General features: G+C 33.3%; 1 protein-coding gene across 1 annotated transcript in view; it reads right to left on the reverse strand.

Annotated features, from left to right (window-relative positions):
* The window catches only part of HTR2C (5-hydroxytryptamine receptor 2C), a 329,198-nt gene that overhangs the window by 161,799 nt on the left and 139,981 nt on the right, over nt 1-27,418 (reverse strand). Inside the window, exons 3-4 of the mRNA XM_036306109.1 lie at nt 18,061-18,172; nt 13,249-13,562 (exon numbers count right to left, since the gene is read on the reverse strand). Of these exons, the coding sequence (XP_036162002.1) occupies nt 13,249-13,562; nt 18,061-18,095 (349 nt within the window). The 5' untranslated portion in view covers nt 18,096-18,172. The remainder of the gene's footprint in view (nt 1-13,248; nt 13,563-18,060; nt 18,173-27,418) is intronic.

The raw sequence follows: 27,418 nt of genomic DNA on the forward strand, positions 1-27,418 counted from the left end.
TTATAAGCATATATTCCATTTTAATGAAATAATTAAATTCAAAAGAGCATTCACCATCATATATATTAATCTTGTAAAATATATAGGCAGCTAATTTTAGCAGCTCTATGCTTTGAGTATAGTTCTTCTTGGAAAAAAGCGTTCTAAGTGACATGTAGCATGAAACAGTGATTAAGAATGAGGTGACATTGACAGGCAGGGGATAAGATGACAAAGGCACCAGAGGAAGTTTTTGTGGGTGAAGATATGTTGTTTATCTTGATTGTGGTAATGATTTCGGGGGTGTTTACATATATCAATGTGTAACTTTAAATGTGTGTATTTTTTTTTGCATGTTAATTATACAATAAAAAAGAAGAAAAGAAAAAAAGAAGAAGGCATTGGTGTTCGTTTGGCCTGTGTTTAATGGTTGGGTATATCACTAATAAATTCTGAAGCCTTAAATACATTACTTAACTTCTCTAAACATTTGTTTCTTCATCTTAAAAATATAAAAATAATCATGTCTATTGTTTTATGAGGATTGAATGAGTTAATGAGCTAATACACACAAAATTCTTCACAGAAGACCTGGAAAATAGTATGTTTTCAATTAATGGTAGCTTTTTATTAATTTGAAGATGAAATGCAGTGATTGTACTCTAGTGCCTTATAGAGTTAATAGACAACAATTTTAGTTCTTCTTCCAAATCCTTTTAAATTCTCATGAATATACGTAAGCAGTTGGTTAATATCATTCATACATAAACAATCATATATGTTTTTATAACAACTAATCCTTTTATAACTTCCACAGGAGTTTTAGCTACCAGAATTATTTCTAATGAACAGATTTCTTGACTCAAGCGAACAGAGGAACAATCCCAAATACACTTACCTTCTCAAAGAATCCACATTGACTATTTAGGTAATTATTGCATGCATTCCTACTTTAGGAAGATAAGCAAAATATTATAGAGAATTTAAAAAATCTTAAAAAGAATTATTTGATGTTCACTTACTTTATTCTATTAATATGGTTGTATATAATTTGTGTGGTTTTGATTTCTGAAAAGTATTTCCTCTCAATAAAAATAAAGGCCATTAAATATATAATGTATTCCCTTAACAAATAGTTTAGAATTCACTTTTATACAGATTATTGACGGCATAGACTTCAAATGAATTATAAATATGTTCTTGTTTGGAAAGAAATCATGGCTATCAGAAGGAATATTTGAGTTGGTATAGTTCTACATTGTTGGTAGCACACATCTACTCATTTGTAGGAATCTTGTCAAACTGGCAGGAAAATAGGAAGGGCAAGGACAACTGGTTTTCTAATACATGCTAATGGAAATGTTAAGGCTGAGTATAATTTACTGATAAATTCTAAAATTATGACTGCAAATTGAAATTGTAGAATATAAAATTATTCTGTTGCAATTTTAACTAGACAGATTTTAACTATTTAATATCAATAAATTGGTGATTTTAAGCAGGTGAGGAAAAATAAATTTCTGTTGGTGAACATAAATATTGAGAGATTTTTTTAACTAGGCAATTTTTTTTAGTGTCATCACCATGGACTATCAAATTGAGTTTGTAGTCAGGCACTATCTTTTTAAACAATATGTTTTTGTCGATTTTTTATAGAGAGTGGAAATGAGAAGAATAAAAAGAAACATCAATGATGAGAGGGACTCATAGATTGGCTGCCTCCTGCACGCCCCGTACTGGGGATTGAGCTTGCAGCCCGTGCATGTGCCCTGACCAGGATTGAGCCAGTGATCTCTTGGTTCAAGGGTTGACATTCAACCACTGAGGCACACCAGCCAGGCTAGTTCAGTTGTTTTTAATGTTCTATGACTTTAAGGATAAACATAGTCCTTACTGAAATACCTAATTTATAAAATAGTATCAATTTTGTATAGCTATCCACTTTCTGCAACCTACATTTATGTTTTATACCTTAAATATTATATGTGTTATTATACACATTTATACACATTTATATTTTATATATGTTATTCTTCACTAGCTAGATCAAGGTCACCCAAGAGATGGGTAGTTCTAGGTCCTACTGTGAAATAAGTCTAAATGCTTCAAAATTTATGTATGCCTTACATATACATTTTAAAATTAAACTTTTAATTTTGAGATAACTGTATTTTCACATGCAGTTAGGTGTAAGAAATAATACATGGAGATCAGAAGTGTCCTTTACCCAGTTTTTTCCAATGGTAACATATTAAACTATAGTAAAACATCACAACCAGGATATTCACATTGACCTAATTAAAATATAGAACATTTCCATCACTGCATGGATTCCTCTTGTTCCCCCTTTTATAACCAAATCCACTTCCCTCCCCTGGCACCCCAATCTTAAACCTTGAAAGCCATTAATATGTTCTCTATTTATATAATTTGTTCAAGTAAAGAATGCTATATATATAATGGAAGCCTATAGCATGTGATCTTTTGGGATTGGCATTTTTCCCTCAGAATAATTCTCTGGAGAATCATCTAGGGCAGTGGTTCTCAACCTTGGCTGCACATTAGAATCACCTGGGAATATTTTTAAAATCCTGATTTCTGGACCTCATCCTCCGGAAATTCTGTTTCTTTGTTACTAATGTTGTGGTCCCACCCCATAACAAAGAAACAGAATTTCTGGAGGATGAGGTCCAAAAATCAGGATTTTAAAAAGATTCCCAGGTGATTCTAATGTGCAGCCAAGGTTGAGAACCACTGATCTAGGGTGTTATGTGAATCAATAGCTATTTTTTTTATTGCTTAGTAGTATTCCATGGCACTGATGTATCAGTTTGTTTAGCCATTTACCCAGTGAATGTGGTCTTCTGCTTGGGGCTATTATGAATGAAGCTGCTATAAACATCAGTGTACAGGTTTATGTGTATACGTATGTAATTAAGTTAAAATGAGGTTATTTGGCTGGGTCCTAATCCAATATAACTGGTGCCCTTAAGAAGAGGAGATCTCAATACAGACAGTAAAAGAAAAGAGCTGGTGAGGACGCAGCTAGAAGGAAGCCATCTGCAAGCCAAGAAGAGAGTCCTCAGTAGAAACCAACCCCGCTAATACCTTGTCCTCCAACTTCTAACCTCCACAACTATGAGAAAATAAATTCCTGTTGTTTTAGCCACCCAGTTTATGGTACTTTGCAATAGCAGACCTAGCAAACTATTATAGGAATAACTAACATTTTTAGGAGGATGAGTCTTCCAATCTATGAATACAGTGTCTCCTGATTTACTTGGGTCTTTGATTTCTATCATCACACTTTGTAATGTTAGGTGTACAAATACAGTGCATGTTTTATTATATTAAGACCTGAGTATTTTATTTTATTTTGAGCAATTGTAAGTGACATTGAATTTTAATTTTAGCTTTCACGTGGTCATTGTTAATCTAAAAATGTGATTGACTTCTATGTGTTGATCTTGTATCATGCAATCTTGCTCAAATAATTTATCAGTTCTAGCTTTTAAACTTTTGCCAATCTGAGAGATAAAAAATGGTATCATAGTGTCATTTATCTTGTATTTCTCATAAGATTAAAATTAAGCAGTTATATATTTGGCTGTATATGTAAATGTGTATACATAATTTAAATATTCACAAATGTTTTAAAATACTAGTATATAAAATTCACAAATTGCCTACTCATATCTTTAGCACATTTTAAAAATTTTTGTGTTGTATTTTTCCTTAGCTTTAAAAAACTCTTTATATATTAGAGATATTAGCCCTTTACCTATAATATATGTTGCAAATATTTTTAATGAATTTATTTATTTTTGAACTTGGTTTTTGGTATTTTTGCCATGTATTTTTATAATTATTATTTCAATGCCAAAGATGTCAACCTTTTATTTTATTACATCTGAATTTTGAGTCATTGTTAAAAATCCTTTCCATACAGCTAGGTTATAGATGAATTAACCTTTCTTTTCATTTGATATTTGTGTGGTTTTATTTTTTAAATTAGATCTATGATCCATTTAGAGATTTTGTATTTGGTATATGGTAAAATCTAATTTCATCTTTTATAAAATGACTATATAGTTGATGGCCAACATTTCCCAGTGATTTGAAATGACACTTTTATCATATATTAAATATCCATTTATACTTGAATCTGTTTCAGATTTTTTATCCTACTCTCTGGTTTTTCTGTGTATGGTCCAATGATCCACTCTTTTAATTATACTTTCTAATATGTTTCAATATCTCATAGGGCTAGTCCCCTTTCATAACTTTTATGTTTCAACCTATTCTTGCATGTTTAATTTTCCAAATTAACTTTAATAGCAACACATCTAACTCCATAAAACATCTTGTAAGCTAAATGTCCAACATACTTAAATATATGACCTAAAACTGTAAAACTTCTAGAAGAAATAATAGGGGAGCCCTAGTCAGTTGGGCTCAGTGGATAGAATGTCGGCCTGTGGACTGAATGTTCCCAGATTCAGCTCCAGTCAAGGGCACATGTCTGTGCTGCGGGCTCGATCCCTAGTAGGGGGCGCGCAGGAGGCAGCCAGTTAATGATTCTCTGTCATCATTGATGTTTCTATCTCTCTCTCCCTTCTCCCTTCCTCTCTGAAAACAATAAAAATATATTAATATAATGATGATGATGATGATGATGATAATAATAATAATAATAATAATAATAATAATAATAATAATAGATCCTTATGGCTCTGGTCTTGGCAATGATTTCATGGATATGACACAAAAATAGTGGGACTATATCAAAGTAACCAAAAAGCTTCTACAGAGCAAAGGAAGCCATCAACAGAGCGAAAAGGCAATGGGAGAAAATATTTGCAAACCATATATATGATAAAGGGTTAATCTCCAAAATAATAAATCATATAACTCATTTAAAAACAGCAAGAATAACCTAATTTTAAAATGGGCAATGCACTTAAATAGACATTTCTGCAAAGATGATATACAAATGGCCAATAAGCATAGAAAAAGGTATACAACATCACTAATCATCAGAGAAATATACATCAAAATCACAATGAGATATCACCTCACACTTGTCAGGGTGGCTATCATCAATAAATAAACAAGCAACATGTGTTTGAGTGGATATGGAAAAAGGGCACCCTTGTACTCTGTGGGTGGGGATATAGTATGGTGATGCTGCAATGGAAAATAGTATGGAACATCTTCAAAAATTAAAAATAGAACTATCATATGATCCAGCAATCTCACTTCTGTGTATCTATCCAAAAGAATTGAAATAAGAATCTTGAAGAGATATTAGCAAGTCTAAGTTCCTTGCAGCACTATTCACAAAAACCAAGATGTGGAAACTCCCTAAATGTCCATAGACAGATGAATATAATATAAATCACATATGCTGAGTATGATGTGTTAAAATCTCACAGTAGTAGAATATATCCACATAAATGTATCCTCCCATGTTCTTCAGTTTTGCTTTATAAGGTCATGCTGTGTTTTGGGGGCTTAGATATTCTTAATTGCTATAGTTTTGTTGTTAATTGATTTTTTTAAATAACAAATAAGTATCCCTTTTTGTTATTGTTTTTAAAAAGCATCCTTCTTTTTGACTCTTACTGCTCTTTCCACCTGAAATTTACATATCAAGATCACAATTATTGTTTTCCTATTGTATCCACTTGCTTGATGTACTTTTGTCCATATCTTTATTTTTAGCCATTATGAATCACTGTTTTAAGAGTTCTTCCTATATATAAAACATAGTTGGATCTTTTTATTGTAAGCCAAATTGAAAATATTTTATTTTTAAGAGTGACTTAGATTCACTCAAGTTTATTGCTATTACTGATATTGCCATTACTGTTTTCAACTGTCATATTACATCATGTTATAATGTTGAGAACATATTTTATTATGTTTCTTCCTCTACTTGTTTTCTTTTTAAATAAATCTTTATTGTTGAAAGTATTACATATGTCCTTTTTTCCCCATTGCCTCTTCCCCCGCAAGCCTTCACCACCCTACTGTCTGTGTCTATGTATATGCATATAAGCATATGAGTTCATTGGTTGATCTCTTCTCCCCACACACACACACCCTCGCCTGCCTTTCCTCTGAGGTTTGACAGTCTGTTTCATGTTTCTATGTCTCTGGGTCTATTTTTGTTCATCAGTTTATGTTGTTCATTAAATTCCACATATGAGTGAGACCATGTGATATTTATCTTTCTTGGAATGGCTTATTTCACTTAGCATAATGCTCTCTTGGCCCATCCATGCTATTGCAAATGGTAAGAGTTCTTTATTTTTTATAGCTGCATAATATTCCATTGTATAGATGTACCATAGCTTTTTAATCTATTCATCTGCTGATGGGCACTTAGGTTGTTTCCAAATCTTAGCTACTGTAATTGTGCTGCTATGAACATAGGGGTGCATACATTCTTTCTGATGGGCGTTTCTGAATTCTTGGGATATAGTCCTAGAAGTGGAATCACTGGATCAAATGGGAGTCCCATTTTTAAATTTTTGAGGAAACTCCAAACTGTTTTCCAGAGGTTGCACTAGTCTCATTCCCACCTCCTGGCCTCTCCAGCCAAGGGTGCACTGCTTCAGCTGCAGTCCCTGCAACTTCCGCCTCCCTGGCTGCTGGGTCCTTGGCCCCTCAGTGAGTTGCTGAGTGTGTGCCTCTCTAGTCAAGGGCATGCTGCTTCAAAAGAAGACCTCAGACTCCAACTGCTGCCCCTCTGCTGCTGGCTCCTGGGCCCTCAAGTGAAGCCTCACTGGCCAGAGTCCTATTGCCTCACCTGCAGACTCTGGGATGCCTGCCCCCAATTCAGGGCTCTGGGACCCTTGCAGTGATTCACAGAGTGACACCACCCCATCAAGAGTCAAGCCACACCAGCCAGAGCCACAATTCCCCAGCTAAGGCCCAGGGATCTTCACCACCCAGGCCGTGGACTCTGGGACCCCACATTGAGCTGCATGCCAGTGAGGCTGCAGGCAACACTTGTCACAAGAGCTGGAACTATTAGCACATCCACAACAGCTTGCACAATGAGGCGGGGGGTGAGTCACATTGTCAGACAACCTGTGAGGAGACTTCATTCACGAATGAGCAACTAACATTCAAGACCCAATTACCTCAGGAGAACCCAAATAACTCAAGAGAGACTGCCCCACTGGGTCCCACAAATCACTGACTACATATGACCACCCCCAAAAGAACCTGGGTGGCATAACAATTGGATCTAAGACATAGAAACTATTATAATGGGACAGCAAACTTGGCTAGACAAAGAAAAAATCCCCAAAGGAAAGAAAAAGAGGACTTACCAGAAAAGGAATTAAATGAAATGGAGGCAAGTAATTTGTCAGAGAAAGAATTCAGAGTAATGGTTATAAGGATGCTCAAACTTCTGGATGACAAATACACACAACTCAATGAGAATTATAAGAAGCTGAATGAGAATGTCACCATGAATAAGAATCAAGAGGAAATGAAGAATCACATAACTGCAATAAAGAACACAATGGAATGTTTCAACAGTAGACTAGAACAGCGGTCACCAACTGGTGGTCTTCAGACCACTGGTGGTCTGTGAGGTCCAAAAGGCTGGCAACCACTGACTAGAAGAAGCTGAGGACCAAATCAGCAAATCAGAAGACAAAGTAGAAAAATAACACCTAAACAGAACAGCAACTAGAAAAAAAAATTAAATAACAGGAGGAGGGTCTAAGGGAGCTTTGGGACAACTTGAAATGAAACAACATCTGCATAATAGGGGTGCTAGAAGGACAGGAAGCTGAGCAAAGAATAGAAGACCTGTTTGAAGAAATAATTTTTTTCTCTTCTGTTAATTACATATCTTTTGATTTTAGGAAGATTTGTAATTTTGCTATAGTGGTTAACTTAATTTCATATTTTATTTAATTTATTTTTCATTTTCTCTTTATTTAAATTTTTTTTCATCACCATTTATCCCCCCTATATCTTTTTCCATCTCTAAATTCTATTTATATCATGTTTAATATTCTTCGACCCATGTTTTCTTATTAAATCTACTAGAGGCCCAGTGCATGCAAATCGTGTACAAGTAGGGTCCCTAGGCCTGTTTGGCGATCAGGGCTCATCGGGGCCTTCTGGCTGCCGACTGGGGCCTTCCTTCCCCAGCTGCTGGCTGCTGGATGGGGCCTTCCTTTGTCCACGCCACCCCCTGGTGGTCAGTGCACATCATAGCGAGAGATTGAACTCCCGGTCTCCTGGTCAAACTCCTGAGGGGACACGGCATATTAGCTATATATATAGATATAGATATAGATATAGATATAGATATAGATATAGATATAGATATAGATATAGATGATATAGATATAGATGATATAGATATAGATATATAGATATAGATATAGATATATAGATATAGATAGATATAGATATAGATATATAGATATACAGATATAGATATAGATATAAATATATAGATAGATATAGATATATAGATATAGATATATAGATGATAGATAGATATCGATATAGATTACTTTCTGGTTTGTCAGTTTTTTTATATTATTTAACTCCTACCTTTTGATTATTATACTTACTTTTTCCTCTTTTCTCTTCACCCAATTTTTAATTACATTGTTTCTAATTTTATAGAGTATGTAACAAATAATATATATTATATAACAGTGGTATTCTGCCTTTATAACACTTTTGTTTTTGTCTTAGCTCTAGAATTAAATATATTAAATATTCATCATCAACCTTTTTGAAGTTTCCCCAATCATCTCTCTTTTGGATGAATCCATTCACTATTCAATTTTTTAAGAAGAGCTTATGGCTTCAGAATTCTCTAAGTTTAAAAAAATTAAAGTTTTAAAAGAAAAAAGGAAAAAAATAAAGTTTTTAATCTTGATGGCAAACTTGTTTGGATGTAAAATGTTTGTTTCAAACTTTGAGAATTTTTTCTATATTTTAATTTAAAGTTTAATTTTACAGTAAAATTCACCCTTTTAAAAATCTGCATAATAGAATTTTATGGTTGTTCACATTTTGAGAATTTATATATATATATATATATATATATATATATATATATATATATATATATATGTATATATCAGCATCACAATCAAGATATAGAAGAGTTCCATATTACCAAGTAAATGCTCCTTTGGAGTCAGCCTTTAGGCTCTAGAAACTAATGGTCTGTTTTCCGTCTTTATACATTTGTTTGTTTTTAATATCTTTCAAAAACAATTTTACCTTTTAAAAAAATATTTCTTTGCTGTTGCTTTGCTTCATTTTTTCTCCTCACTGTGAAGCTAGTATAATTCTATCATTCTTCTAAACTATTCCTTATTTTTGCCTGAAATCCCTGAGGATTTTTCCTTTATATTTAAAATCTAATATCTCAATATATCTTAGAGTTGACTGTTCCAGGTAAAATTTCTGGTACTGGATTGGACCTATCAATATATAGATTCAGACTTTCTTTTATTTCTGAAAATCTTTCTTAAATTATAGTTTTAAATATTAATTTGTTCCTTTTTTTTTTCCTTTTTAAGAATTCTCATTATATGCACAGTGGATTTCTTTTTTCTGGTCTTTCATCTCAAACACTTTCTTTTTTTTAAAATATATTTTATTGATTTTTTACAGAGAAGAAGGGAGAGAGAGATAGAAAGTTAGAAACATCGATGAGAGAGGAACATCGATCAGCTGCCTCCTGCACATCTCCCACTGGGGATGTGCCCGCAACCCAGGTACATGCCCTTGACCGGAATCAAACCTGGGACCCCCCAGTCCGCAAGCCGACGCTCTATCCACTGAGCCAAACCGGCTTCGGCCATCTCAAACACTTTCATTCTGACCCCTTTTACTTTTTCTTGATCTCACCTTCATTCTCTATTGTTTCATTTTGCTTCAATGCTTCTTATTCAGTTTTGATATGAATTTGTTGTTCTTCAGGTACTTTAATATTCATTTCTGATGTGATTTTATTCTTTTTTCTTTTATTTTATTGTCTTGGGTTCATCAACTTTTGCTTGACCAATTTTTTTGTCTGTTTCATTCTTAGTTTTTAGGTTTCTACCTCAAGGTATTTTTTTTTTCATACCTTCAAATGCCTGTTTGAGGAAATTAATTTTGAAGTATTTTTCTTTTCCTTGGTTATTTTTTATTAGTGAAAATTTTTATCAAATGCCTTTTTAAAATTCTTATGTTCTGCTTTTTTATTTTGATGAATTTTATTTATTTATTCAGTATATATTTATTGAGCACCTGCTCTGTCATTTTTTTAAATTGTTTATTTTTTTATTTATATTTATTGTAGTTGCTTGGTATAGGTTAAGTTTGGTTGCATCTTTGAATTGTATGAACATGGCTGGCAGTTTGTGGCTGGTTTCTAAGCTCAAGAGCTCCCTCTTCTTTCCATATGACAAGTATGACAAGTATGGTTCTTTACTGGAAGGGGGGGGATGTTGATTGGTCCTTATAAGCTAACATCCCTGGTCATGTAGGGTGACAAATTTTCCCTCTTGTTTCTTTTTCCCTTCATTGTGCATTTAAAAAAAATATTCAACTCTCCCTTTCCTTTAATACCCTTTTAAATTTCCAAGTTCTTTTTCCAAAATTGCTTTCTTGTGTCTTAATGCACACTTGTAAGTCACTTCCCTAAAGGCTGAGCTTCCAGAAAAACTTGAGAATTTTCATACTTGAGGTTGAAGGAAACAAAGGTTTTGCCACTCCCGAAACTGTGCCTTTGGTTTATTAAGAAATAAATGACTCAGGAAGAACCTTTGCCACCCTACCCCCTTACCCCCATCCCCTGCTTTCTTGCCTAAGAAATTCAGTGCAAAGGCCTGCTTCAGGAAGGAAATCTTAGGATGTTTGCCTTAGCCTAACTGAATTTAGTATGGCAGATGGAAGGGGTCCAAGTAGGGACCTGGTAGCTAGATCACTCGCTGTGTCCCACTGAAGCAAGAGTTTGCCTGCCATGTGTGTTCTGCTCTTCCTTAACTACCTGCAAATTGCCCATTCTCATTTTTGAAATCTAAGATCTCATTGCCCTCCTTTTCTCCTTTGTCCAAATGCATATATATCCAATTTTGCCTCCTGTCTTTGGAATTTCCATGGTTATGAGAATTCTCTCTGTGCACATACTACAATTTTTATTTCCTCCTGCTTATCTGTCATTGTTAATTTGATTATTAGCCCAGCTAGAAGAATTTAGAAAGTTGGAGGAAAAGTATTTTATTTTTAGCCCCCAGAGGGTAAACTTTCTTTTCTGCATGATTTTGCATCAATCTTAAGCTTCCTGCTAACTTTCCTCCTCTCTCTCTCATGCAGCATTTCCTGGACTGCCCTTCCTCTACACACCAGCATGTGGCAGGAGCCTGACAGTTCATTGTGATCTCCTATTTATTTTTCTGCTTACAGATCACTTGGAATTTGGTTTGTCTCTAAATTTAGTGGTAGTATTGTTCTTGTTCTTTCCTGTTGGGTGGGAGTATGGATGTGTTATAAGATTTGGATTTAGGAAAATGCATTTTTTGATCACCCGTATATTCTTAAGGGACAAACTGGCAAAATGAAACAGATAGTAAAAGACAAAGTATACTTTCTGTTGCACATTAATTCTAATAACCTTTTCTTACATAATTTTGGCACCATGGAGTGAAAAAATGCTACTGAGCTGGTAAAATACTTAGGCTTTGAGGTTAATGTACCATTAAAACAATAAAGATAAGAAAAGCAGATTTTCAGAGAATACTATTTATAAAATGTCCATTAATATAATCTATTATCACTGTGTATTTAGGACAGAGTAAATAATTTTTATGTTTCATGAAAGATTATATTTTAGGATTTGAGAACTTAAGGTACACTTTCAGTATCATTCCTTCTAGTCCAATCCCATTATACACTTCAGGGACTAGGAGTCTAGTTCATTCCTTTGTGAGATGAGCATATCAGCAATTAAATCCAAACTGGGTTCTCCAGTTTCCTAGTACAGATTCTCTTTATTTTTTACTCTTAATTTCTTTTTCTTTATTGATTAAGGTATTACATATGTGTCCTTATCCCTCCATTACCCCTCCCACTCATGCCCTCACCCCCCTGTTGTCTGTGGCCATTGGTTAGACTTATATGCATGCATACAAGTCCTTTGGTTGATCTTTCCCCCTTACCACCCTCTCCTACCTTCCCTCTGAGGTTTGACATTCTGATCAATGATTCTCTGTCTCTGGATGATCAATTTATGTTGTTCATTATATTCCATAAGTGAGTGAGATCATGTGATATTTATCTTTCTCTGACTGGCTTATTTCACTTAGCACAGATTCTTTGTAGTTTTGTAGAAGTGATTTTGGTTGATCATTATAAATATTAGCTAGATGCAAAATTATGATTAAAATAAATAGGGCATAGAGATAGTAGAAAATAAAAATTAAAAACCTCCCTAAAACAAATTTATCAAAGCTTGGGGTGTGTGGAGTGATTGAGGGGAAAAAAGAGAAAAAAAGAGAGAGAAAGAATTCATGGACATGAACAACAGTGTGGTTACTGTGAGGAGAGGGAGGGATGAGGGAGAATAGGACAGTAGAGGGGGATAAATTGTGCTGGAAAAACTAAAATTAAAATAAATAAATAAAAATATCTCCTACATACCAATAAATAAATATATAAAAATTTTCATTACCTAAATTTATTGTGGTAATGTGACCTTGCATTTATACATTACTAATTAATGTTTTATCCCGTCTCTTAGTAAAAACATAAACTGTAGACTCCATGAAGGATAGCTATTATTGAGAGCTTATTATTGCCAATCACTTTGTTTGCTAACATTAAAAAAAGGTTACTTAAAATATGTTTATTTTTTATGTGAGCCTCTTTCACTTTCTTTGTATAAGATATGGTACTATGTATATAAAACAGATTATAGGGGTGATGGTGTGTTTCTGACTCTGTCCCATTATAAGGCAATTGTCATTGTAGATAACACTGAACAGTAGAGTATCTATCTATCATCTTAATATGTTATGAAATGTCTGTTTTGATTTTTGAAGACTGTTACTGATTTATTTAATAAATATTACATATACATCCAATTCCATCGGCCACACAATTTGTTTTTTCTTCACTTTTCAAATGATACGAGCAAAATAATTAACTTTATGAATGTTTATTGTGATACCTGACACAAATTCATAACATAATCTGAGACTGAAAAACTAATAAAATTGTACTTACCATAAAGGATTGCCAGCAGGGAAGTTGGCATGACAAGTAGTCCCACTAGCATATCAGCAATGGCTAGGGACATTAAGAAGTAATTGGTGGCATTGTGCAACTTCTTTTCAAAGCGTACTGCCATGATGACGAGAATGTTGCCACCTATCGTCAATATTATTATTATGACGATTGCAAGTGCTGGCCAGTTTTGTACCCCGCCTGGAACTCCGACGCGTCCATCATCGGAGGCATTAAAAATGTCAGTTACTATGGCTGCAACTGGGCTCACAGAAATATCGCATTGCCAAACCAATAGGCCGATTAGGTGCACACTGAAAATTAAGAAAGAAAAAAATCAGACACTTATTATAAAGCCGGGTGGGTCAAAAGTTGGTTTATAGTTGTGCATATGCAAAGCACAGAGTTTATTCTTGCATTATTATTTATTAATTATCGTATTATTTTCCATATGAACTGTAAACTTACTTTTGCCCCACCCTATTTTGCTTAAACACAACAAATGGCTTATACAAAACAATTGCTTTTCCTTCAATAGTAATCATCATCATCATTATCATATCTACTCTTTTAATTAAACCTCAGTATATTTTCTATCCAAAGAATACTCTTTGTTTAGTGTTTATTATGAGTTAGGCACTTAGCTTACTGAAGTATTCTATATAATAAAGAGCTAATATGCTAATTAGGCCAAACAACCATCCAGACGACCTTCCAGACGAAGCCGGGGCTGCAAGGGCCAAGCCCCTTGCACAAATTTCATGCATTGGGCCTCTAGTATATCTATAATCTCATTTGATCTCATAAAACAACCTCATGAAGTCAGTACTAATTTATATCCATTATGTAGATGAGGAGACTGAGGTTCAGAGAGATTAAGTAACTTTATCAAGGCAATATAGCCAGTAAGTGGCAGGGGAAGGGTCAATACTCAGGTTTCACTGATTTCAAAGCCTGTGTTTTAAATTTTTACTCTATGCAAGTAATCTGAAACCATGCTATTGCTTCATTTGCTGTAATGATTTATTCAAATTACATTCATTAAGTGTCCTCTCAAAGTGTAAGTTCATAATGTGTCTAATAAAACATTTATTTTAATAAAATAGATAAGGCAAACAAGCATATTAAAATTTTCCTGCTTAAAATCAAGAGTTATCTGTGCATGACTGTCTTACATGTGTTTTATATTCAGTAACAGATATCTAATGAATATTAAGCAGCAATTACACTATGTATAGTGTTTGCTATTATTTTATGATTATAATAATCATATCTATATGATTATTCATACACACATACATGCACATCATACTTTGTGAACCAAAACTGTAGCAGTCTGAAAAATTATTGTCATTATTTAAATGTAAGTAAAATATTATAATCATTTTATAGCACATTTAAAAATTATTTCTCTCTGCCCTAACCGGTTTGGCTCAGTGGACAGAGCATCGGCCTGCAGACTGAAAGGTCCCAGGTTCGATTCCAGTCAAGGGCATGTACCTTGGTTACGGGCACATCCCCAGTAGGAGGTGTGCAGGAGGCAGCTGATCGATGTTTCTCTCTCATCGATGTTTCTAGCTCTCTATCCCTCTCCCTTCCTCTCTGTAAAAAATCAATAAAATATATTTTTAAAAAATAAAAAAATAAAAATTATTTCTCTATTATCTTGTTAATATACTATGTATTTTAAGATAATGAAGGAGTCAAAAATTTTTGACTATCATTTTACAAAGGATAGAAAACTAATACTTCAGACATCTAGCTTAAAAAACAAGCTTCTCATTAGTCAAAGGTAACATATTCTAAGCAACATGATGGGAAGAGACACACATAGTAATTTTTATCAAATATTGAGAAATAATCAGTAAATTCAAATGTAGGCCATATTATTTTCTGGAATATAAAAAAGAAGCTAAAATAATATGTGATTCAAATAATCTGGACCATAATTAATCTGATTAATATGAATAAAATTTATTGAAATAAAGGACCAAATAAATAAAAGCAAGTTATTTGTTCTTAGTGTTGATTATCCTGTCACTGTATTTGTTGCATATGGCACGTGGCCAATGTCCTGGCTACATGACCTCAATAATTTTTGACCAGTCACTTAACCTCTTACAACATAAATTTCCTCATCTGTCCAAGAGGATGATCTCTATAACCTGATTATTGTGAAAATTAAATGATATGTGCAAAGCCCTGAAAATAGTACCTCTGTGATAATAAGCCCTGAGTAAATGTTGGAGCTACCTTCTTCCTGCTTTCAAAGTTAAACAGAAGGATTTTATGGTAACTATACCCCAATTCACATATTTTAAAATTTTTTAAGAATTTAAGTCCTGATTTTATTTTAAAATAACACTTATTTATGCAGGACTAGGTTCAGATAGTAATTTTAAATCCAGGGTCTTTTCTGGCCTATTTAATAAAAAACTTGTCCCTCTGGTATCAAGTTTTTTTTTCTGCTTTAAATTATGTGGAGATCATTACAAATAGCCCTACAAGACTTTATGTTCATAATAATCAACTGCATCGTCAATTGTCAGTTGCAGAACCACAGATAATATATTTATCCCTAAGCCTAGAGAATAAAGTCCTAACAGAATATGCAGTCCACCTCACATTTTTGAAGGAAGTTGTGAAAACATCTAAATCCTTTCCATATTTCTCTAAAAACAGTGGAGGAATGCAGAATAAAGTTGCACATAACAAAAATGCACATAACATAAAAAACTATGTTCAATTATGAATTTTATAATTTGAGTATCTTAGAACTTTGGGGTAGAAAACCACTTGAAGTATAACTCTATTGGTCAGATGTACATAAATTTTATTAAAAAGCCCATGAAACAAATATTGAGTTACTTCCCGGCTGAAGTGGCTCAGTGGTTGAGCATCGACCTATGAACCAGGAAGTCATGGTTTGATTCCTGGTCAGGGCACATGCCCAGGTTGCAGGCTCAATTCCCAGTGTGGGGCATGCCGTGAGGCGTGCAGGAGGCAGCCGATCAATGATTCTCTCTCATTATTGATGTTTCTATCTCTCCCTCCTCCTTCATTTCTGAAACCAATAAAATATATTTTAAAAAATACTAAATTACTAAGGAAGCTTGTAGAATATAAATATATCTATTGTTAAAATAAAGAAAGAAATCTATTGTGAATTATAAAATAAAGTAATGGTGCTGGGAAAGATCCTGAAAGAGTATTTACTTTAGTTCCCTGGTTTCAATTCAATTTAATAAATTATTACTGAGTACTATTTATGGGAAAAGTATTATGAGTTTTATTGTAGTCCAATGCTATTTTCTATAGTTTTGTAATAAAACATGGCTGTATTATAATTAAATCTAACTTCAAATATTGCATCCTCAGTGAAATATATACAGTCTTTTTACAAAAGAGGAGTAATTTAGGTCTTGCTTCTAAAGCTATATGAATTGCCATTAAGCCACAGAAGTCTCATAAAATATATGCTCAAAAATCACAAGTTCTTTGGAACCGTGCAAATAATTTATTCATTGCTACTAAATTTTTAATGAAATATAATTTTACATGCATAGTAGCTAAACAAAATGATAATTTAATTTAAAAGTCTGAGTATATTTTAAACCTACTGAGTTTTTCCATGGCATATGACAATGAGCATTATTAGAAGAGATGAATGCTCTCTGTTTCTCTTAATAGGATGGAAAAAGGTGATATGAATTTCTTAATTTCATACCAGAATATTTCGGTACACTTTAAAGTAACCCTACATTCTGCTATATAGACCAATGCCCAAAACAGGGTTGACACAGGTGCATGAAACATTTGTCCTTTCATTTTCTTACACCTGACTCTGCTGATCTGTCTGATCTGACTCTGCTATCACTGTCTACCCTTTCCTTTCCCCATCTGCTCTAGTTCTCTTGGAGCCACACATCATTGAGACTATCATTACTACAATAAGCAGTGACATCCAAGATGGGCTATAATGGTGCATACTGGAGATGATGTTCTTTATACCTACACTGCTCTGTAAACTTTGTTCCTGGGTGAGCTTTTACAGGAATTATAGAGGAGACTGTGTAAAGCAAGGCAATTCAAGGCTTCTCCACTGTACCAGTCAGTTTACAGAGAACTGGATCTTTTTTTGTTTTCAATGCCCCATTCCTCAAAGAGTAGGTTTAGAAGAAACAAACCCTATATTTTGTTAAGTTAAAAAGAAGATATGACTGGGTTACATCATGTTTAGAATTGTCCAGTATTTGAATTCAACTCTTTACTTATACCCTTTATGTTACATTGTATTAGTTTTAACTACTGGGTCATTGCATCAAGACTTCCAAAAATTGAATTGTTTTCCTCTGTCTAGCTACACCGCCCAACCCCAACTCCCTGACTTCTGATGCGTTCTTTTGCAACCTCAAATATTTTATATAAAACCAGAGACTTATAAAGACATTTTATTTTCTTGGTTCAGTTCATGATGGAAAAAGGAAAGTATCTTCTCACTTCTATGTTTTAACCATGGTGAAGGCAATCGTGGGCATTGGGATTGTTTTTGAATCTAAGGTATAATTACCATATTACTTGTTTGAATGCATGAGTGGTTGTGTTTAACTGGAGTTCAAATTACAGGGTTTTTCTCCATTTATTGCTTTTGAATAGGAAACACGTATACAATTAGTCTATTGAAACAAAAGTCATTTATGAAGATTGAGGTAAATATGGCTGAATGATCATATAAAAGCCTGTTTAACATTTTTGAGCCAGCTACCATAAAAAAGTTATCTTTTGAAAAAAAATAAGTAATAGCATACTTACAGGAACGAGTGCACTGCTTTCCTTAAGTTCACCATGATTGCTTCAGTGTTAAGCAACCAAAGTTTAAAACTGAGGAAAGGAAGTTTAGATTGGGTTCATAATACCGTCCTTTCTGGGGAGAGAAAAGAAAAAGAAAAAGAAAATTAGTTAAAGGTCCAAATAATTACATAACAAATTAAATAAACTTAAATATACTTATTAAGGGATAAGAAACAATCAATACTAAATTTAGCAAATAGGTCAGCATGTTATATCATATAAGTAGTAAAAATGGCAAAGAGAATAGATTTTTCATTATTTACCAATATACAACTATCATAGTTCTTCTAAAAATTCTTGTACACACTTTATTTATGTGGAGATTCCACTAAATCTCCCCCTGTTAGAGGATAGAGAGCTTCAAATTGTTGTTTTGAGAAAGAAATGAAGAATACATGTTTCTTTAATTTGCAAACCATTACGGCAAAGTTTGTGATCTACTAATTAGGTAACATCTATAAAGTAAAAAGTTTTCATAATATAAGAAATAGAAAACTAAAACAAGTTTTAAGCATTTTTATAAAGTCAGCACATTTTGTACTTTTCTAACTTTTTTGCTTCAGAGTGAAGCCATCTGCATTTACATATAGATAGCTTTACTTATACTTTGGCTTTAACCAACAATATTCTCTAGAGTACAGAAAAAGGTTTATACCAAAATAAGTGAGTTGGTCATGTTTATTATATTATATATAACAACCACCCTCATGTATCAACTAATTGGTATCCAACAGACAGTATGTTACAGTAAGACCCATGGAATAATGCTGAAAATTATTCAAATAATGCAAACAAAAGTTGAGTTGCATTAGATGACTGAAAAAAACATTTGTAGTTTCTTTTATTAGGAGGTGACTATGTATCTTCAAAGGTAAGAAACATGAAAACTCTCCAAACAACTTATTAAAGAATTTCAGAGTGAGCAGCTTCAATTTCTGTAGGCTATTTTAAAAAGGAGTTATTTGTTTCATTGAAAAGCCCCAAATATTTACATAGCAGATTATTTACCACTTAGCATGCACTGTACTCAGTATGCTAAAATGCTGGCCGAATTTGCTGAGAATCTCTGCTGCACTCATTGTGGAAAAAAACATCTTACCAAGTAGAACATGTCACTCTCAACCTTTACACTGACATCGAAAAACACTCAGTGTGATAATCATGTCATAAAGACTGTATTATCCATATTCGTAGCCATGCTGGAATCCCATTTTTACATGTATGTTAATCTAATGATTAACATAGAGAACCCTTTGGTTTTTTTGTTTAGTGATTCCTAACTAGGAGTAGAATTGGTAAACCCCTCTGTTCTCCATCTTGTTTTTTCTATAACTTCTACTTTATGATTTTGATTATACTCTCTTCCCACACCAAACATCCAACTGTATTCATTTCTGGGATTGCAAACTATTATAAGAGTCAGGATTGTGATATTAACCTGGCCAACAGTGGGCTGTCCTTGAGAATAAATTATTTGTGTGTGCGCATGTGTGTGTGTGTGTGTGTGTGTGTGAGAGAGAGAGAGAGAGAGAGAGAGAGAGAATTGAATAGCTTGAAAACATAGAATAACATGAAATATCTATTTTGTCTAATTTCTAAATATTTTAAAGAAATATGATAAAATAAGTTGGTAAACTTTTGAAATGTTTTCTAGTGTTTTTTAGAAATTTGGAAATAAAATTTTACTAGAACAATATGCACCTCCCTATATTTTCCATCTCATTTAATGGCATTATTATTTGTCTTATTTATTTTCTCTTATTTCTCATCTTTCACTTGTAAGTTCTAACAGTGCTGCTGACACAAAAATTTATCTCAAAATTATATATAATTTAACTTTAGTAATACATAAAATATGGCCTCCAGTATTCAGGAACCCTAAATATCCTATTGGAGAGATAGAGTGACATTAGCCAGATCACCATTAGCCAGACCATTTCTGTCCCTAAAATTTTGCCAGACATGCATAGATCCTTTTTTCCTAGGAGATCTGGAAATAAGTGACAGAAAAAAATGGTAAAGGGAGATAAAGTGGTCTTCTTTTGCTTCTTAGCCCTCAGTAAATACAAAAATACTTTACTATTTTAATAATAAAAATAAATATTTTTAATAATAAAAATATTTTAATAATAAAATATAAAAATTATTTTCAATTTTTATTTTTCAAGTATCCAAACAGTAATATAATTTAAAAGTTTCAAAGTAAAATGCTTCATTCTAATAGACAACAAATCAGTTGAAATTGTTTTTGCCATAGCTCAACATGATAATCATGTCATAAAGACATGCTGGAATCCCATTATTGTTACTCAAAATATTATATTCCATTAAAAGTTAATCAACTGTGTCATCATTTTTACATGTATGTTTTTCTGATAAATATAAACAGAAAAATTAGACAACAAATATTTATTTTCAAAATTTCAATCTCATTGAGAAGAGCCAAATAATAATAAAAGTACTATATTACATATATATTTCTCCAATTTATTAACTAAAACACCTTGAGAGCAAAATAACATTTTTCTGTGCTGTTAAAATTTACACCCTTTTAAAGTTGACTAAACCTGATAGAAAATGTCCCTGGATTAGCGGTAAGGTTAGAGATATGATATGCTAGACAGGCATAAATTATACAAATTATGTAAAGTAAGTAATGTTACATTACATGGTTTACCAAAAGGTCAGAGCACTGTAATGATATTTTGCAATGAGAAATGTTCTGAAATTTTACAAAAAGGGAAGGAAATGAAAAAGCTCTTAAAATCTTGGATAAGATAAATTAAGAGAAACAAAAAATAAGAAGACAGCTTTTATCTGCATACCCCTCCGACTCCACCAATTTTTTTCATAATGGAATCCTGATGGTTGTGTGAACATGAGAAGAATATCTGTGAATTTAAGTATTTAAATTTGGAAAAGAATTTTGTTTTATAAAATAAAGAAAAAAAACATTTGTGGGATAATGGACAGAGTAAATTTTAATGAGAATGTATATGATTCTCATAGAAACTATGATTGTTTAATAATATAAAATGTTATAAGTATATATATATTTCTGTGTTCAGAAAATTATTGATTAACCTGAAATCAATTAGCTGTCTCAAGCATGGAGAGAAAATCACAAATTAAAGCAACCCTAAATAAGTTTAGAATCAGTATACATTTAAACCAATCTCATTTCTTTCTGCAGCATAAATTACAAACCTTTTCATGATCTCTCTAAAGCACTGTAAGATCTTCAGGCATCAATAATAGTAACTACATTTGCTAAGGCAAAAAGGGGGACAAATATTAGTTTTCATATAGTTCTCAATTGTACAATTTTACACAAGTTTGTTGCAGAGTAACCTCAATTAATATCAAATTTTAATTAAGCAAAACTTACACACCGAACAGTATATTTAATTGAGGCCTAAGAATCTATGCTTATCTGTCAACATATGTCATGTGTCATAAAGCATATATAGCATCTTAGTGAGAACATTTGAAAACAATTGAACAAAAATAGGCTCTTCATTGAATATACAGAAATAAATTTCAAATTATCATTATCAGGGTCACTCACAGAAATACTTAAAGGTCATTAGAGTAATCATCTGGAGTTGAAAACAATTTTCAAAAGCAAAAGCACCTTGGTGAGGAAGGGCTGGCATGAGTTAAGAAGACCAAAAGCTACTTTTGTCTCTTCCAACATGCCCTCAGGCTAGGCTGGGGAATTTTTTTCATTTCACAGCTAATTGGAGTGATTCGTTTTTAGCTCTAAATTTAACATGGCTATGGAAGGATCGAATATTTTATTTAATTACACAATTTCTATGTTGACTTCTTGCAATGTTTTTTTATGGGCTTTGCATGGGCATGAGTTTAAGCATGCTACACCTTTGGGCAATAATGTGATGATTCACTTAGGGCTGTGCTCTCTCTAAAGGATACCTAGTTTTCCATGTCATTTTGCCAACCAAGTGATGAGACATGAGTGGCCATCCTTGTTGTCTATAGAATACTGTATGTCGAATTCATTTGTGGAAACTACACGAATGAGAAAGGGAAATCAGTTTTGTACATCATGTCAGTTTTACACATATTAAATTTAGCGTATGAAAGAGCTCCTACATTGTTATTTACTGGGAGAGATGAAGGCAAAAACATACGCAAAACAACAAGGGGAAAAAACACACAGTTTGGACTCCACTGAAGTCATAGTTGAGGATTAAATTTATGAATCAACTGTTAAACAAGCAGAGAGTAAATATTAAATTAGAGAAAGGGAAAAAAGTAAGGGGTGGCAACAAATAAAGTGGAAAGGATAAGCAAAAAGAAAATGTCAAGGGAGAGTGTTTTGAGAAGGAGCAGAGTTTATACTGTGTGATTTATCTAAAAGGCGATGGCTGGTGTTCTTAGCACCATTTCAATAAAGTAATGTAGAAAGAGTCTAGAATGTAGTTGGACAGAGGGGGAGAGAAGAGGACTTGGAAGATTAGGGAGGTGGTTGGTGAGGAAATGGAAAACGTTCAAAGGGTTTTGTCCAATGCAGCAGAAGCAGATGTGTAATAAACATGTACTAAAGACAAATTTTTGAGAGGAGGAGACATATAGATGTGCTTTCCATGTAACTCCCACAGTAGTAGGTTAATCGAAAGGAAGGGAAAGGAGAGACTTGAAGAGACTTAAGGTGTGAAGACAAAAGATTCTATTTAAGAATGAAGGACAGGACGAGCTGTGGTTTTGTCCAAATTGTGCTTGGAGATGATAGAAGTCTACAACTTTATTGAAAACCTGGACATTTCCTTGCTTCTTTTAAAACTAAGCATTTATCATTCATGTTTACTGTTCCCTTTTCCACCCTTTGACACTGAAGGAAGATTGGTCATGTTTCAATCGCATTTTCTATCCTCTAACAGTTTCTTATTCTTTCTTTCCCAGACCTGGTCAAATGTGATATTGATGAAATGCCAGAAATTCCACTTGATTTTAATTGTTATTGAATTCATTGGTGTGACATTGGTTAATACAATTACATAGGTTTCAGGTGTACAATTTCTATAACACATCATCTGTATATATTGTATTGTGTGTTCACCACCCAAAGTCAAGTCTCTTTTTATCACCATTTATCCTCCCCCCCCATTACCTTCTTCTATTTCCCCCACCCCCTTTCCCTCTGGTAATCACCATACTGTTGTATGTCTATAAGGTTTTCTTTTCTTTGCTTAATCCCTTCACCTTTTTACAAAATTTGATGGGTATAGATTAACCCATAAAAAGACATAGTTTACATTAGATTTCTAAAAATTCTATGAGCTCATCATGGTGATGCTGTAGATTATTTTCTCTCATACTGAAGAGAATAAATCTGACACTGAATGTTTTTTAAAAATCATAGAATAGGCAGTTAAGTGAGAATTCTTGTCTGACTTTTTATAATAAAGTATTTAAGAATTGAATAAATAATAATACATGCAGAGGTTTTGTTTTTGTCAGTTTTCACTGTTCAGAAATTAGGAACTCATAAGTCAAAAAACATCCCTCTGGTTACTAGAGTCACTGAGTTTTCAGCAGATGGCTCAATCAAATGTGAATTAGTCACAAATGTTCAGATTAATCCTGGGAAGATTGTGTTAATGTGGGATGATTTATAACATTTGGGGGAAAATATGTAATTCAAAAATTATCCTCAGGACTAATGAGTATTGTAGAAATGTTCCTTTCAACTTCAAATGTATTGTAATAATTTTCTAATAAAATAAACAATTATACTAAAATTCATTTTAATTATAATCAAATAAAATAATAACTTTATGATTTTAACAGAAAGTTACTGTTACCCATTTATTACAATCAATGCAATTAAAGACTGCTCTTTGACCGGTCAACACAAGATCTGCAAGCATGTAAATAAAGCTCCTTTAGGAATTTATTCGATGAAGTTAAATAAATTCGAATCTATCTTCAAATGTCAAGTCCTAATTTTTCCTACAATTATGAATTCACAGAACTCCTAGGCCTGAAAAATTATGAGTGATCAAATAATCCAGTCCTTTGCCTTCACACAGGTCTATATTTAACCCACTTCAATAAATTTGATAATTGATGTTCTTTAGAACAAATTCCATGAGAGCCAATTTCATAACCTTCGACTGTTTAGCAATATGTTTTTTTATATTAGGCAAAAAGCCTCAAGCTGAGAGACTTGACTGGGAATAATTACTCCTTACCAAGTCAAGTATCTATATCACAGGATAACATAACACTAGCAGCATACTTACTGCATCTTTCTTTGGCTTGTTTGAGAATGCAGAGCTTCAGACATGGAATTAGACACTTCCTCATAGTGCGCTACGAAGAACTCTAAGAGTTCTGAACATGCAGTTACTTATGTTGGGTGATTTTGTAAGCGCTATTCTTGTTATTTTTCTGCCCCACCTCCTTAGAGAAGATAAGTAGTTGTTTAAAACATTTTAACTGTTCCTCTTATACTTGGAATTAAAATGTAACAAGTATTTTCTCCTCATTTGTATTTACTATACTTTTCTCTTTGTGTTTTACATGCTTCATGAGTGATGACTGCGAAATTTAGTGAGGCTTAAAGAATGTTAACTCCTAAAATCTACAGTATACATGACCCTAAGTATTTCACAGCAAGACCCACTCCATTTTCATAAAATACTTAAAACAAAACAGCTTCAAAATTGATAGTTAAAAGAGTGACACGAATCACTCCATGATAGTAGTATGGGCACAGAGAGAATCTGTTTTAGTGGGCACAGTGCCCCACAATTTGAAGCTGCTTTCTCCATCGGTGGTAACAGAACCATCCCTGAATTATCTCAGCATTAGCACCCGCACAGCAGAGTAAACTGAAGACTTTTAAACAGCAGAGCTCATGGAGCAAACCATATGCTATATCTCTGTGTTGGAGACCAATTCCTATTGATTTACAGGACGGAAAACGGAAAACTTTGAACACCATCATAGCGCTCTCACGTATTCAAATATTTATGGCTTGCCTGTTGTGTGCTTGGCACTCTCCTGCGTGCTGGGCATGTAGACAAGACCCCTGCCCTCATGGAGCTTACATTCCAGCAGGATATATAGACAGTAGCATTTAAACAAATAAGTAGAATAATTTTTAATTGTAAGAATTGCTATAAATCAAATGAAATGGCATATGGGATAAAGAGTAACTGGGAGAAATATTTTAGATGGACCTATGTATGTATCCATAGCTTGAGCTTACATATTCTTAAAATATTATACTAATAATATTAGCCAGCATTTGATGCTTATTTTTAATCACAATAAAAAATACAATTCTTTTACACTGGTGAGTTAAGCAAATGGGTGTCACTGGTGGGAATACAAAATTTTCTGTTAGTTTGGTTTACATTTTGTAAATGAAGGGAGAAATTCCCAATTCATCATTTGTTAAGATACTTAAAATTCAAGTTAGCTACAAAATAAAATGTTTTCACATTTACAATTTACATTGGTATCTCCTCCCCCATAAGCAACTTCCCATTTCATTAAGTTAAGAGATCACAGTTTTAGGCCATGTAGCAGCAGGCTGTAGAGGGTTCCCGTCGAGTCATGGAAAGCGAAAAGTTCAATCAGTTGCCCAGATGTATTTATTGCCAATAACTGGGTACTTGCATACATCTGGACATCCGAATGAACTCTTAACTCCTCATTTTTCCAACAGGTCTTCATTTCAAAGCTCCAGAATCACCTATATTAAGGGAAAAGAAACCAACAAACAAAATCCACTTTGGAGTGGAAGGATCAGTCTATTCTTGATTCTTCTATCCCATCTAAAAACAAACAAACAAACAAACAAACAAAAAACAAAGCAATTCCTACTTTCGTTTTACAACATTACTAAACAGTGCATATAAATCACTAAAATTCTGCAATATCTATAAATAACAGATTAAAATGCAAAATTAAAATATATCACAAATAAAAATGAGTTAAGTTAAAACTGATTTAATAATAAATAAGTTACACAATGTATAATTCTTTCTAGTATGGTCAGTATTCTAGATGTTAAATATGTGTAGTATAGCAGAAAGGACACTAGGCTGGGTGGTAGGAGACATGGGTTCTTGTCCTGACTCTATCACTTAGTTGATGTGTGACTTAGTATAAGTCACTAAACCAATTTGGGCCTCAGTTTTTTCATCCATGACATGAAGGGTTTGTGATATCTATCCCTTCTGGCTCTGAAATGCTGTGATTCAGGTATTTTCATAAATGTTTTCCTTTATTTTATGTTATTTTATAAAATGATGCTTCTATATAGTTAAGTTTGGTTATAATTACATTCTACTTCTTGTTATTGCCAATTAAATGTGAAACAACATTCACCTGAGAAAGCCTCTTGATTTCAAAAGTGTGGAAGTTTTTTTAAATTTTCTTTTGATTTTTCATTTGGCATATTTTATTTTTATGTACTCTATTTGATCGTTTTTTAAATCTTCACCTGAGAATATGTTTTTATTGATTTTTAGAGAGAGAGGAAGGGAGAGGAACATCAATGTGAGAGAAACATTGATCAGTTGTTTCCCATAAACACCCTGACTGTGGATCAAACCTGCAAACTAGGTATGTGCCCTGACCTGGGATTGAACCGTCAACCTTTTGGTGTATGAGATGATGCTTCAACCAACTGAGCCACCCAGCTAGGACTGAAAGTGATTTTTAACTTGAGTATTCTCATAATGCAGCTTGCATATCCTACAAATTCTTGTGCATGTATTCTGTCTTATCTCCTCTACTTCCTTAAATGAATTCTAAATACATGTATCATTCTTAAAGAGTTAGGAGACCACACGGACTCACCAAAAAATTAAAACAGAATTATTTCATTGTAATTTCCTGATTTAAAAAAAATCTCACTCCTAGGATACTTTATAGAAAATGTGAAGTATTAGAAGGAATGGCCAGATTTGTAGCTATCTAAAACTTGACTTTTCTTTTACTTTAGAGGTCTAATGTTCAACTAAAACCTGTTCACTGCTTTGTGTACTTTTCTTCCTTTTTTAATTTATGGAGAAAAATAGTACTTCAATTTCAGGACTTCAAAAATACTGTTTTAAAAATATTTCTTATTGATTTCAGAGAGGAAGGGAGAAGAAGAGAGATAGAAACATCAATGATGAGATAAACTCATTGATTGGCCACCTCCTGCACACCACCCACTAGGGATCACAACCCACAACTCAGACATGTGCCCTGACCGGGAATTGAACCATGACCTCCTTGTTCATAGGTTGATACTCAACCACTGAGTCACACCTGTTAGGCAAACTCTGTTTCT

This window comes from Myotis myotis, unplaced genomic scaffold (genome assembly GCF_014108235.1).
Source record: "Myotis myotis isolate mMyoMyo1 unplaced genomic scaffold, mMyoMyo1.p scaffold_m19_p_4, whole genome shotgun sequence".
Taxonomy (NCBI): Eukaryota; Metazoa; Chordata; class Mammalia; order Chiroptera; family Vespertilionidae; genus Myotis; species Myotis myotis.